At 45.2% G+C, this 15372-nt stretch overlaps 1 protein-coding gene across 1 annotated transcript in view; it reads right to left on the reverse strand.

Moving 5' to 3' along the window:
- The window catches only part of DNAH9 (dynein axonemal heavy chain 9), a 336995-nt gene that overhangs the window by 165467 nt on the left and 156156 nt on the right, over nt 1-15372 (reverse strand). Inside the window, exons 39-42 of the mRNA XM_089663852.1 lie at nt 11386-11551; nt 10333-10435; nt 9861-10100; nt 3431-3592 (exon numbers count right to left, since the gene is read on the reverse strand). Coding sequence (XP_089519978.1) covers nt 3431-3592; nt 9861-10100; nt 10333-10435; nt 11386-11551 — 671 coding nt within the window. The remainder of the gene's footprint in view (nt 1-3430; nt 3593-9860; nt 10101-10332; nt 10436-11385; nt 11552-15372) is intronic.

Raw genomic sequence — 15372 nt, forward strand, 5'->3', positions numbered from 1 at the left:
TCCCGGTACTGGATGAGACAAACCATTTAGTCTATTGTTTTTCAGCAGAACAAGCTCTCCTGCGGACTAAATGGTTTGTTTCAACCAGTACCAGGACAGGTTCATCTAGTGCCCATAGCAAGGATGCTGAACCCCGCAGAAAGCGTTTCCCGCCCTGTGCCCATTCTTTGCCCCTTTGTTTCTTTGTGCGGCTGTCCCTCCTGCCCACCCCTTGTCCCGGCCATGGTCTCAGCACTAACTGATACGTTTTAAGGAGAGCTTGTTCTGCTGAAAAACAACAGACTTACCGGCCAGATCACCAGGTGAAAATAAAAGATGGAAAGCCTTAAAAAAAAAAAAAAAAACAAATATAGCCGTGACATCTAAGAAACGGAGATGTAGGGTAACCATATTCTAGAGGACTATTGCTTCATACTTGTGCTGATTTGTGGTCTATGATCATAATCTACTTGAAGGACTCTCTGTGAGGCTTTGTTCTCCAGCATATACTGTGACAAAGTCATTCTACGATCAGGAGGACTTCAATACTTCTAAAGGCACTTTACAAGAATATAACCATTTACATTTGATATCATACCATATGGTAATTTATGCACAGCATGTGCTTTAAATCCCTATTGGTCACCCATGTTTCCTAGTTCTGATTACAACCTCTGATGAAAGCCGTATACCTCTCTTTATACTCGCCCTATGAGGCTTTCATCAAAGGAAAGAGGCTGTAGATGTGATGCATGATTGGACTTCCTGTCTACAAGGGACATTCTTTGTTCATTGATCAATGCAAGGACTTAGTTCCGGTAATTCTTTGATATAATTCACGATCTGGAATATTTCCCTTTGAGACGTATACAAGGGATTCTTCAGAACTTGCAAAGGCATCTTTCTGTATAAGGTACGTGCCAAATAAAGGGGTCACAGGAAGATTTTTTTCTTTTGTCGCATGATAGCGGTGTGCTGTCCGCCTGTACCCCATTCTCCGCTCCAGTGGCGTCCCTAGGCAGGTGCGGGGGGGTGCGCACCGCACCGGGTGACACCTCTCGCACGGGGTGACACCGGACCAGCTCCACGAAAAGGTAAGTTTTAAAGCAAGCCGACGATCCCCACAGGATGGATCTGATCTGCGGATTGAGCATAATGGATCGGAGTCCGATTCATTATGCTCCCCAATCTGCAGATCCGGTCCATCCTGCGGAGATCGTCGGCTTGCTTTAAAACGTACCTTTTCGTGGAGTGATCAGTTAACCTGTATAGGTTCCAAGCCGACGATCCCCGCAGGATGGATACGATCTGCGGATTGAGCATAATGGATCGGAGTCCAATTCATTATGCTCCCCAATACGCAGATCCGGTCCATCCTGCGGGGATCGTCGGCTTGGAACCTATACAGGTTAACTGATCGCTCCACGAAAAGGTAAGTTTTAAAGCAAGCCGACGATCCCCGCAGGATGGATCGGATCTGCGGATGGAGCAAAATGGATCAGAGTCCGATCCATTATGCTCCCCAATCCGCTGATCCGATCCATCCTGCGGGGATCATCGGCTTTCTTTACAACTTACCTTTTCGTGGAGCGGGTCCGGTGTCACCCCGTATAGGTTGCATGCCGACGATCCCCGCAGGATGGTTCGGATCTGTGGATTGAGCATAATGGATCGGAGTCCGATTCATTATGCTCCCCAATACGCAGATCCGGTCCATCCTGCGGGGATCGTCGGCTTGCAACCTATACGGGGTTAACTGATCGCTTCTCAAAAAGTTTTACAGCAAGCCAACGATCCCCGCAGGATGGACCGGATCTGTGGATTGGGGAGCATAATGAATCGGATTCCGATCCATTATGCTCAATACGCAGATCCGATCCATCCTGCGGGAATCGCCGGCTTGCAACCTATACAGGTTAACTGATCGCTCCGCTTAAAGAAAGCCGATGATCCCCGCAGGATGGATCGGATCTGTGGATTAGGAAGCATAATGGATCCGAGTCCGATCCATTATGCTCCCCAAAGCGCAGATCCGATCCATCCTGCGGGGATCGTCGGCTTGCTTTAAAACGTACCTTTTTGTGGAGCTCGTGGAGAGATCAGTTAACCCCGGATAGGTTGCAAGCCGACGATTCCCGCAGGATGGATCGGATCTGCGGATTGGGGTGCATAATGGCTCGGACTTCGATCCATTATGCTCAAACCGCAGATCAGATCCATCCTGAGGGGATCGTCTGAGGGGTGACACCAAGTGTTACCGCACCGGGTGACACCAACCCTAGGGACGCCCCTGCTCCGCTCCCTCCTGCAGTGCTGCTCTTTGCTGTCCATCCCTCCTCACTACAGTATTTACACCAACTTAGTAGGGATGCGCCCATATCCTTTTTTTTTTTTTTTTTTTTTATTGGTGAATATGAATACTGATACTTTCGGTCAAGTACTCACCGATACAGATTACCAATACTTTGCGATGCGATTTGAGTCCATAGAAAATGTATGGACGCAAACTGCCCCACAAAGAATAGCATGTGATTTGAACAGGAACGTGATTCTTGTCCAAATCGCATGTGGTTTCCCCACAATGACAGCCTACGCTCACACAGGAGTGGTGCAGGGAGGTTTCCCGCAGCGGAGAGTGGGAGGGAAGGGCGTGTGGGGATGTATACTATGGTGGCAGATGCTCAATATTCTCAGTGGCAGGAGAGAAGAGAAAGCAGCGGGGATTTCAATTTGGTTACTGGAATTTGGGCTAGAGGGCTTTTGATTGGTCAGCACTGTTGCATGGATGTGCTACCCAATCAGAAGCATCAGCTTATGCGGCTCCTGCTCTCTCCTAGGACAGTCAGCTCCATCTAATGGCCATAATGCAGTATTTTCCTGACTGAGTTGGTTCAGGCAAAAAAACTGCTTTATGGCCACTAGATGAAGCTAGCGATCAGAGGAAATACACATAAATTACAGCGATTATTTATAATGGTTGTGCATTGGCATAGCAAATTTATTTTTAGATAGACGCCTGTATATGGGAATCAGGGTATATATCCTTTATTACACTGTAATTTTTTTTTTTTTTTTTTAGCTCTATATTAGGCAATTTAGAGGAAAAATCTCTGTCACTCCTTTCACCGCTCCATCCATAAAACAAAAAAAAAGTTTCAGCTTCAGTTACACTTAATGGACCCCCACAGGTGTCAAAACGGTGGCCTTCCAGCTGTTGCCAAACTACAAGTCCCATGAGGCATTGCAAGATTGACAGTTACAAGCATGACTCCCAAAGGCAGAGGCATGATGGGACTTGTAGTTTCGCAACAGCTGAAGAGCCGCTATTCTTTTACACCCCTGATAACTCCTCTTATTCCTGTTACTATGGTGATATCTAAGCATCGAGTGCCCTCATCGAGACCCTCAGATTTCCATGAACAGGTACATCACGGATTCTCACAAAACTTACATCATAAAATTTCTTCACCATGTCCACCTGGATCTTATCGAAGATCTCGAAGTCCTTCTCTTCCACCATCTTGTCACGGTAGACGCGATTGGACTCGTGGAGGTACAGCTTCACCAAGTCTTGCGGAGTTTTCAAGCAGTCCGGCGTGGAGAAGAGGATGCCCTGAATTGGAGAAAATCAGATTAAAGTGGCAGTTGGAGCAAGAACACAATCCACAGCTGTTGCCTGGCAGGAAGGCAGTCAAGCAGAAGGAACGGATCCCGGGTAACGACTTTGATTGCGTTCAGACAAAACATGACATTTAAGCTCTGCGTGTTTTATTTCTAAACTCAACCCCCGGTAGACCGGGGCAAAAGCAGGTCAATGACAAAGATGCTGGGCCAAGGACGCTAGGCAGTGAGTTGCGGCGTTTCGTGTTTGTGCATGGCGCCTGTCAGTGGAACGATAATGTGTCTGGCGAATTCACTGGTTTATAAAGCTGCTCGGGGAGATTTCTTGCCATATTCCAACTAAAGCGGAAACAACCCAAGAATACATGTATTTGCGCAGATAAAGGCTCTGCTATTGTTTTTACAGACTTTTCCTCAATAATTGGGCATTACCCATTATCTCTAGTGGACATTTCCTGGTGGAGGTTCTATTGACACCTTATAAAACCCATCACAGTTTTACGTAGATTGGGCCCCCCTCTGCTATACCACTACACTGAACTGAGCGTTTGCAAAGGGAGGGAAGAGACTGAGGCAGGGGCAGACTGACAATTCATGGGGCCCCCAGGGCAATAGGAAATCATGGGGTCTCTGTGTTCTTGCCCACACTCAAACCATACCCAAAAAAGCCTATGAAAGTTACCAGGAGCATCTCATGGGGCCTCCTAATGACCCTAGGCCCTCAGGCAGCGCCTACGTGCCCGAATGGTCAGTCCGCCCCTGGACTGAGGAACTGTCACCCCCTGCCTGCAGGAGACTGATTATGTCATTCCCCCAGAGAGCTCCTCTAAGGAAGACTTTCAGTGGCTGTGCCTAGGCCAGGGCTCAAGGGCTGCTTTTTTTATAGGGAAAACATTTTTTGTCCCATTAATGATCTCATTGTTGTATATTGCGGCATATCGTGCAGACGTGTAGAGTGCGTTACTAAAAAATATTTGTTACTAGGTTTAGATACACTTTAGAGACTTTTAGGCAAGTGCAGACTCCAAGTATATTCTCCTCTGCAGATGGAGTGCCTCAGCAGCAGCACCGCAGCTGGAGAGGAAGTCATGAAGAACACCATTCCTCTATGATTTTCTGGGTCAATGGGGAAGCGACTATTTGAATGCTGCAGCCCCATGTGACTCTGGCAGCCATCTTGGGTCGGGCAGAGCCTATTCAAGGCTCTTGAGACTGCAGGCATGCAACAGGAGATGGTCAGACTATAGGCATGCTAGAGGAGATGGACAATGACTATGAGCATAGAGGAGATTCTCAGAGATTGCAAGAGATGGTCAGAGACTGCAGACATGCTACAGAAGATAGTCAGAGACAGGGGCGGACTAACCATTCAAGCATTAGGGCACTGCCCGAGCGCCCGGGGTCAGTAGGGGGCCCCATGAGACGCCCCTGGTACCTTTCATTGGCTTTTTCATAGGCTTTTTGGGTATGGGCAAGAACACAGGAGCCCCATGATCCCCTATTGCCCGGGGGCCCCATGAGTTGTCAGTCCGTCCCTGGTCAGAGACTATGGGCATGCTACAAGAAATGTTCAGACTGCAGACATGCTACAGAAGATGGTCAGAAACTATGGGCATGCTACAAGAGATGGTCAGAGACTGCAGGTATACTACAAGAGGTGGTCAGAGACTATGGGCATGTTAGAGGAGATGGTCAAAGACTACTGGCATACTGCATGAGATGATCAGAGACTGCTGGTATACTACAAGAGATGGTCAGAAACTGCAGACATGCTAGAGGATATGGTCAGAGACTATGGACTTATTACAAGAGATAGTCAGAGATTGAATGTATATAAGAGATGGTCAGAGACTGCAGATATACTACAGGAGATGGTTAGAGACTATGGGCATGCTACAAGAAATGTTTAGAGACTGCAGACATGCTACAGGAGATAGTCAGAGACTGTGAGCATGTTATAGGAGATGGTCAAAGACTATTGGCATAATACATGAGACGCTCAGAGATTACTGGCATAATACATGAGACGCTCAGAGATTACTGGTATACTACAAGAGATGGTCATAGACTGCAGACATATTGCAAGAGAGATGATCAGAGATTATGGGCATGTTAGAGGAGATGGTCAAAGACTACTGGCATACTACATGAGACACTCAGAAACTGCAGACATGCTACAGAAGATGGTCAGAGACTATGGGCATGCAACAAGAAATGGTCAGAGACTGCAGACATACTATAAAAGAAGGTAAGAGACTATGGGCATGTTAGAGGAGATGGCCAAAGACTACGGGCATACTACATGAGATTTTCAGAAACTGCTGGTATGCTACAAGAGATGCTCAAAAACTGCAGACATGCTAGTGGAGATGGTCAGAGACTTTGGGCACATTACAGGAGATGGTCAGAGATTATAGGCATGTTACAGGAGATGGTTAGAGGCTATGGGCATATTACAGGATATGGTAAAAGAATATGGGCATATTACAGGAGATGGTCAAAGACTACAGGCGTATTACAGGAGATGGTCAAAGACTGCGGGCATATTACAGGAGATGGTCAAAGACTGCGGGCATATTACAGGAGATGGTCAAAGACTACGGGCATATTATGAGAGATGGTCAGACATTGCAGGTATACTACAAGAGATGGTCAGAGACTGCAGATATGCTACAGGAGATGGTTAGAGACTACGGGCATGTTACAGGAGAAGGTCAGAGACTACTGGCATATTACAGGAGATGGTCAGAGATTGCAGGTATACTATAAGAGATTGTCAGAGACTATGGGCATGCTACAAGAAATGGTCAGAGACTGCAAACATGCTACAGGAGATAGTCAGAGACTATGGGCATGTTAGAGGAGATGGTCAAAGACCACTGGCATATTTCAAGGAATGGTTAGAGATTACTAGTATAATACAAGAGATGGTCAGAGACTGCAGACACTTTAGCGGAGATGGTCAGAGTCTATAGACATGCAACAGGAGGTGATCAGAAATTGCAGACATGATACAAGAGACTGCTAACATTCTATAAGAGTTGCTGGAAACATATTGGGGAGACCTAGACTGGAGATACGTTACATGAAACTCTTGAGACCACTGCTATTATGGGGTAACAGAAAAACACAGATCACTGTATGCAGGGCCCACAAGCCTGAACAAAAATTGCCAAAGCACCACATGTGGCCCCTGAGCCGCAGGTTGGACACTAGACCTTTAAACCATCGATGGATCTTGCTGCCGTTCTTGCAGAATAAGTGTCTGTCTGCTGGATTTCAGAAAGAGCGTTAACAAACCCTGCGCGTCCAAAACTCAATTACCCGGCGAAGGCAGGGCTGTACATTATGGTAGAATGCCGTCTCTTTGGTCTCGGGATGAGCCTTGCTGTTGATTTAGTGGGTTTGCACATCATTGTTTATAGAGCTGATTACCAACAGATTGCATTCTGCTCCCCCATCTGCGATCAGCTGTCTCGGGGCCGCCGTCGCCATCGCGCTACCTTGTCTCACGCAGGAACTTGGCGGTGGCTGCAAGGCCTGACACGGTTCTCCTTGTCAAAACAGGTTGACAGCTCCCTTCATTACAAATAGGCCTATGCTAATTGTCTCATTACCGCACCGGCTAAAAGCAGAGCCTCAATTAGCGTTGCTAATGAAGAATGAGATGAGAGTGTCCCTGTATTGTGAGATGTGAATATGCATAAAACTGACAACTCACAAAACGCAGAAAAACAAGCGCCTCCGGATCGCACAGGGTACCGTGTCGCTGGATGGGAGGAGGCCACTATTAGACAGTGACAGGTGGATGTGTTAAACTTATACTGATCAGCTATTACATTATGACCATCCACCATGACCTGTCATGGCATGGTCTCCTCTAGACCTCTGCTGGTGGTAGCTGGCACCAAGCCATCAGTATCAGACCCCTTAAGTGTGTAAGTTGCAAGTTGGGGTGCCTTCATGGATCAGATTTGTTTTTCCAGCACATTCTACAGATGCTCATTTGGATTGAGATCTGGAAACTTTGGAGGGCAAGTCAACACCTCAAACTCATTGTTGTATTCCTCAAACCATTCTTGAATTCATCAGACCAGGCCACCTTCTGCCGTTGCTCTGAGGTCCAGTTCTGATGCTCCCATGCCCATTGTAGGCACTTTTGCATGACCGGTTTTGGCTATGCAGCACCAAACGCAACAAACTGTGACACCTTTCTATCAAAACAGGTATTAACCTTTTCAGCAATTTGAACTACAGTAGCTCTTCTATTAGATTGGACTACACAGGCCAGCCTTCACTCCCCATGTGCATCAGTGAGCCTTGGTCATCCATGACTCTGTTGTTGGTTCTCCAATTTTTCTTCCTTGGACCACTTTTGGTCAGTCCTGACCACTGAAGACTAGGAACATCCCAGAAGAGCTGCAGTTTTGGAGATGCTCTAGCCCAGTTGTACAGCCATAACAATTTGGCCCTTGTCAAATCACTCAAATCCTTACACCCACCCATTTTCTCTGCTTTCAACACATCAACTTCAGAGTAAACATGTTCACTTGCTGCCATATATATCCCACCCACTTTCTGGTGAACAGAGATAATGTCATTCATTGGTGTTCATATTATGGTTGATTGATGTATTTTATAAGCCTGAATAAAACAAAGCCAACCATTGACATGTCCACCCTGTAGAGTCAGCATTGACCTTCTGCAGCCTCTGCGGTAAAAAACAGCCGCCAATCCTGCAGGGGGGGCAGCACTGACTTATTCAGATTCGCCATCACATATGGATAATAAGCCTCTTTCATGATCATTTCAGACATCTGCTCTTCTCTCTCATTCCTCCTCTCTGTTTTATAAAGACGCCTCATTGCCCACGAAGCCTATGGAGCTGCGGGGCACTGGATCGGCAGTCTCTTTCAAAATTTCCTCCCCTCCTGTAATGTGAAGCAGAAATCACCAAACGCAACATGTGCTGGTGAACCAACACTTGGCAATAGCCAATCAGGAGCTGGCAGCATGTAGAGTACAACGTGTTTAGTGGCTGCATCTCCACATTGGATGGGAAGGGGGATTTTTGACAGAGCTTGGCTCATCACCCCTCCAACGATCTTCCAGCAAACAGAATTGGCTTTTACAAAGCAGAAATTACAGAGCTATAATGGCAGCTCCTGGCGTTCATGTGTCTCCTCTAAGTGTAGCCAGCGGTACGGTCCTGGGAACTCCAGGACAGTTTGATGAACAAAGGCGCGATCATCAAAGCGGAGATTATTGATCTTTGTAAGTCATTCTGGCAGGTAAAGGCTGCGATCACCAGATGTACTGATACCGGCATACTGTATATGAAAACAATTGAGTATGGAACCAAGAGAAGAAAGAGCAATTAGAGGAAGACAGCATGTGTCATGTATTTATGGTGTGGGGGGGAAGAAAGAGTAAGAGTGAGAAAGAGTGACTGCAGAAAGAAAGGAGAAAATGTTGTTAAATTTAAGTTAACCTGAAAGGGAAAGGAAAAGAAAAGGGAAAGATAAAAAGAAGGAGAGAGAGAGAGACTGCGAGAGAGAGAGAGAGAGAGAGAGAGGGGGGGGGGGGAGAAAGAGAGGGAGAGCGATAAAAAGAGTAAAAGAGAAAGAAAAGAGAGACAGAGAGAGTGTGTGAAAAAAGAGAGAGAGAGAAAAAAGGAAAAGAAAGGAATGAAAGGAAAAAAAGAAAAGAGAAAGCGAGAGGAAAAAAAAGATAGAAAGAAAAAAAGAAAGCAAGAGAACATGAAAGAAAAAAAAGCAAAAAAGAAAGAAACTTAGAAAGAGTGAGAAAAAGACAGAAAAATGGATAGAGAATAGAGTGACCGGATAAAAAAATACAATAAAAGAAAATACTATTTAATTACAGCTGAATTTTGGGAAAGCTGAAAAATTTCCCTTGACAGCACTGCAGGGGTTAACTGCTTGTTTAGTCGAGGGGACTGTAAAAGCAATTTTACTTACCTGATCCTCCACTCCCCCAGCAGACAGTGCTCCCCCATGCTCCAATGGTGGACTGTCCTTGGCATCCTCAAATCTAATGCAGGGCTGTGGGCCCTGAATTGGTCTTGCAGATGTCAAAGGACCTTACAGTGCTGGAGCAAAGGGAAGAAGAGGCTGCGGGGACTGGTCTAGCAGAACAGAGGAGCCTGCAGCAGTGGAGGATGGAGTAAGTAAATCTACTTTTCCATGCCACCTTAGCCTAAATGAGCAGACAACCTTGGTGGAACCAATATCACTACTTACCTGGAAAATGTTGGAGAGGTCCCGCAGATTGAAGATGTAGTGGAATTTGATTGCAGTGGGCAGGAAGGTGGAGGTGACCTTCTGATGAAGCGATAGGGCCAGGTTGATGAGTTGCTGGGTGGTCTTCTGCAGGGGGGCCGGGAAGTTGCCAACTTTAAGATGCTGTGTCAGGATGGTGCTGTAGATGGTGGACAGGGCGTCCATGCCAGGGAAGGACAGGGCAAACACACTGAAATGTCTCTGTGCAGAAAGAACATTTACCATCACTATTTCAGATAAATGCGTTTAACATTCACAAGCAGAAAATCCATTCCAGTATAGCTGGACAAATGAGTCATCATTGGAGAGTTTCAATGTCATAACTTGCCTAAGAATCTAATCTAGAATTTGCATTACCAAATTGGAGTGACCCCAGTTATACAAACATTTACACAACGGCATGATCAGAGGAAATCCAGTTGGGGGTACTCACCTGTAGACGGGGGTTGATGGTAAAGCTGCCGGCAGTTGGGTTCATGCAAGAGACATACTGCACATTCATAATCTCCTTCATGGTCAGCTTGTTACGATCATACCTTCAAAACAAGACAAAGATGGCTTATCTCTACAGTGAGGGCTGAAATTTGTATAAATGACAGTATAGCTAAACCAAATGATTGCCCACCCTGCAGCAGAAACATCAAAAACTCTCAATAAAGAACCTAAACACATACACTTTATGGTCAAGACCCCTCCAAATGATGTTCAGGTGTTCCCAGTGAAGGTCCTGTTACTACATTATACAAAGACATTATAGACAATTGTGCTCCTCCAAACGTGGTAAGAGTTTGGTGAAGAACCTTTTCTGTTCAAGCATGGCTGTGCCCCTGTGCACAAAGCCAGGTCCATAAAGATATGGTTTGACCAGAGAGGTGTGGAGGAACTCAAGTGGCCTGCACACAGCTCTAACCTTAACCCTACTGAACATCTTTGGGATGGATTGGAATGCTGATTGTGAGTAAGGTCTTCTCATCCAACATTAGTACCTGACCTCAACCATACTGAATACTTTTGGGAAGAATCGGAATGCCATTGGTGGATCCAATCTTCCGATCTAACATCTGTACCTGACCTCAACCCTACCAAATGCCTTTGGGAAGAACTGGAACTCCATTGGGGAGCCAGGTCTTCCCATCCAACATCAGTCCATGACCTCAACCCTACTGAACACCTTTAGGATGAATTAGAAGACTGATAGTGATCCACGTCTTGTCATCCAAAATCAGTACCTGACGTCTAACCTACTGAACATCTTTGGGATGGATTGGAAGGTTGAGGGTGAGGTCCTCTCATTCAACATCATATCTGTTCCAGCATGACTGTGTCCCTGTGTACAAAGCCAGCTCGATAAAGACAGTTTGTCTAGTTTGTTGTGGACAAGTGGCCTGCACAAATCCCTGAACTCATATCAATGTGGTGGCTAGGTGTCCTCAACATTTTACCATACAGTGTAATAACAGTTCACAGCAGAGTAAGTGAGCCCTACCAGTGACCATAGTCCATATGTTGGCGGATGAGTGTGTGCGGCTGCACCGTGCCATACGTGTCCACCTCTGGCATGTTCATATCGTCTATAAAGTAGATGAGCCTCTTGGTGCCAGGAGGACCATAGTTCCTTCCCGATTTCTTCTCCAATGGTTTCTCCAGAACAGCTGAGGATGAAAAGAATAAAGCACGGTTTATAGTTTTATCTGATGAAGGCTATGCCGTAATATGAACACGAGCAACTGAAGTATTTCTACCCGATCAAGACCTGAAATCTCCAGTATGCCTTACAAGGAGGCTAAGGCCATGCTGGCATTTGTAGTTTGAAAATGAAAAGCAGCAGATGTCGTCTGATTTTTCAGTTGGGTTTATAGGACTGGTGATTTGGAAGCTCAACTGGTGTGCATGAGATTATGGAAGTATAAAGGCGGAGAACAATGAATTAGAGCAGAGTTTATTACATATAATCAGACAAGTGGGCATCTTTTCAGGCACCAAGCCCTAGTCATTTGATTAACAAAGAGCTCCAACTTTGTGGATATCTACATGGTATTTTAACATGTAGACCTGCAGAAATCACTCAAACAATTTCTCCTCCTCTTTCTGCAATGGGAAGGAGCTAACATGATATCCTGGTCCTAATACTTTGAAAAAAATCTGTGTCTGCACTCACTGCCTGCATTATGCAGATTATATGGAGCAGAACAAAACAAAAAAAAAGAAAAACATCCACAAATGATTATTTCTTGATACTGAGTGCTACAAGTCTCATAGGTAGCTGAGCCCAAAGAGGAACATCCTTAAGTGCCAAAATGTTTTGCCATATTATACCTTCCTACGCTCCACTCCAACCCATCATTCCTCCATCATATGTATACTTCATATATATCCAATTACACCTCCATCATAAATCAATCACATTCTCATTACACCTACATCATACCTCATTAATATACATCCATCACACCTTTATCATGCCTTTCAACATACATCCACCTTACCCCCTTTGTACCTCCATCATACCCAATTCGATCTCAGTCACACCTCTTCATATATTTCCATTACGCCTCCTTCATACCTCCATCATATGCTCAAAGTACCTCCATCATATGCCTCCACCATGTCTTCATCATACTTCTATCATACCATCTTATACATCCACCACATCTCCATCATATACTGTACATCCATCATACCTTTCAGCAAAGATCCATCATACCTCCATCATATCCTCAACATAACTTTATCACTCCTCCATTGTACTTCCACCATAACTCCATTATATTCAAATCAGCCTTCCAGCATACCACATCATGTCTGTATTGTGCCTCCATCACACCTCAATATACCTCCATAAAACCTCATCATACCTAAACCATACACCCGTCCCACATCATTATACCTCCATTACACCTAATCATATCTCCATTACACTTCCATTTCACCTCATCATGCCTCCATCACACCTCATGATACATCCACTATAATTTTATCAGCCTGCATCATACTTTCATAAGCCCGTCATACATGGATTATATCCAATCTTCCATCCATTAAACCTAACCACACCTACATTATTCATCCATCACATCTCATCATACCTCCATCAACTTAATCATACCTCCATTATTCTTCCGTCACATCTCATCATACCTACATCTCCTTAATCATACCTCCATTATTCTTCCATCACACCTCATCATACCTCCATCAACCTAATCAAACCACCATTATTTTTCCATCACACCTCATCATACCTTCCATCAACCTAATCATACCTTCAATATTCTTCCACCACACCTCATCATACCTCCATCACCCTAATCAAACCTCCATTATTATTCCATTGTACCTCACCATGCATCCAATAATACTTCCATCGCACATTATGATACATCCATTATACTTGCATTACACCGCACCATACCTTTATCATCCCCTATCATACATGCATTCTACCCAATCTTCCATCCATTACAACTAATCACACCTCTATTATTCCTCCATCACCCCCATCATACATCCATCACACCTGATCGTACTTCCATTATACCTCGTCACACCTACATCTTCAACTGACAGTCCATATGTCATGTAGTAGACATTGCCGTGGATTTGCAGGCAGGATGGTCACCACCATCAGCAGTCAGACAATGACACACTCTACCCTGGAAATGAGGGTTCTGCTTATTGTCACATAGTTCATTTGTAAAAAGGAACAAACATTTCAGGGTTTGCCTTCATTTTACCATCACCGGGCTCCCTTTCTTCTGCATGTGAAATGATGGATATATGGGAGTGTAGCACCCTCCTTGGTTGCTTGAGTAGGTAAATTTAGTTTAACTTCTCTGTAGCCAAAGGAGCAGAGGGTAATTGATTAGGGAGACCATGCAGAGCTTCACAGGCTATGGTCTTGCTACCTTCCCCTTTCTTCTAGAACTTGCTGAATAGTTGTAGAATCTAGTGGGTGGAAGGACCACGGATGCAGCCTAAACATTCGTGGAGTTTCCACTAATCTCCGGGAAGGAAGGACCCAGAAGGGGTGGTTACAGCCCACAGATACTCAGAAGTCTGAGAGAGCAGAATCCAGGGTCCAGTCATCTGGAGGGAACCCCTCTAATAGGGGGCTCTGCCCCCTGGGGTGGAAAGAAGATAAAAAGCAGCAGGAGAGAGAAGAAGGTTCCAGGACTTCACTCAGCCATAGTTACAGCTAGGCTTGGCTGGGGACTCAAAGCCAAAATCAGCCTGTACCAGGCTGGACTAAAAGGACTGAGTGAGTACCTAACAGCCAACATACTCAACGTCTTAGAGAAGACAGTGTAATGCAATACCGCACATGTCTGGGACCTATAGTACAGCTTGAGTGCAGTGCAATACAGCCAGGAGCGGCCCTCATTATCTCAAGCTTGGGTTGAGAGCAGCCAGGTGCAGTGTAATACCACCAGGTTCTTTGTCTACAACTTTGACTTCATGGAGTTTTTGTTCTGTGTCATCAGTTTGAAGCATTCTACCACAGCCAAAGATTTTAGTAGGCCCTCAACCATTTGTAAATAGTTGGCAAAATGTCTTCAGTTTGGGGCATTCCATCCCATGTACCACTAATCCCTATACAAGTTCTACAAACCCTGAAACTGTTCATTGAGCCTGTGGAGATAAAGTGGAAAATTCCTGTTGCCTGTCTGTGGGTGCTGTGTGGGGGAACATGCCCGAAATCCAGTGCTCCTCATGGGGGTAACGCTACATAAGGTTAATGGGGTGTCTAAGAGGAGTTAAAAGTCTCTCTGAAAGGTGCCGTGCCTACAGACAACTGTCTTGTCACGTGGCTGATCATAGATGGATCAGGAAACAATTGTCCATCTATGAGCAGTCTGTGACCTCTTCCGCTAACCCTTGCCCAACCAATCCAAAGTGGCTTTGTCCAGCTGACTTCTATAACAAGAGCAGCACTGTTTTGTTTTTTTTTTTCCTTTTGCCCTGTGCATAAACATGAGCGTCTGGCTGAATTAATTGTCCTGTTTATGTCTTGATCATTCTACAGACCTTCTACTTCAACGACTCATGTATACAAGCCGCTTTATCCTGGCTGGACGCTATGTTGCTGTGGAATACAAAGCATTGCTGATTATTAAGGAGAAACAGGACAGAGACTTGTTCTCGCTCACAATGTCCTACATGCAGACTTGGACACTGCTCAATAGCGAGCTGAACATTATCATTCTGGTCATTACCCAGCCGCACAGAACGCGCTTCGGTACGCAGAGCACCGTGTCATAGCACTGCCATCAAGTGTATGCAGTGGGTATTGTGCTCAGTACCTGACAACTACAAGACGTTCTTGTTCTGGTCTGTGTACGGCCAGCCTAACGATAAATCATCAATCGATCGATCAATTGTGTGAAATGATATTTTGCTCTAATACCACCGCCTATCGATCTAGCCTTTCATTTCGTTCAATCCATTTTTATAAAAAAAAAAAATGAAAACAATT

The sequence above is a fragment of the Staurois parvus genome, unplaced genomic scaffold (genome assembly GCF_062004578.1).
Source record: "Staurois parvus isolate SC_StPar_1 unplaced genomic scaffold, SC_StPar_1.0 ptg001787l, whole genome shotgun sequence".
Lineage (NCBI taxonomy): Eukaryota > Metazoa > Chordata > Amphibia > Anura > Ranidae > Staurois > Staurois parvus.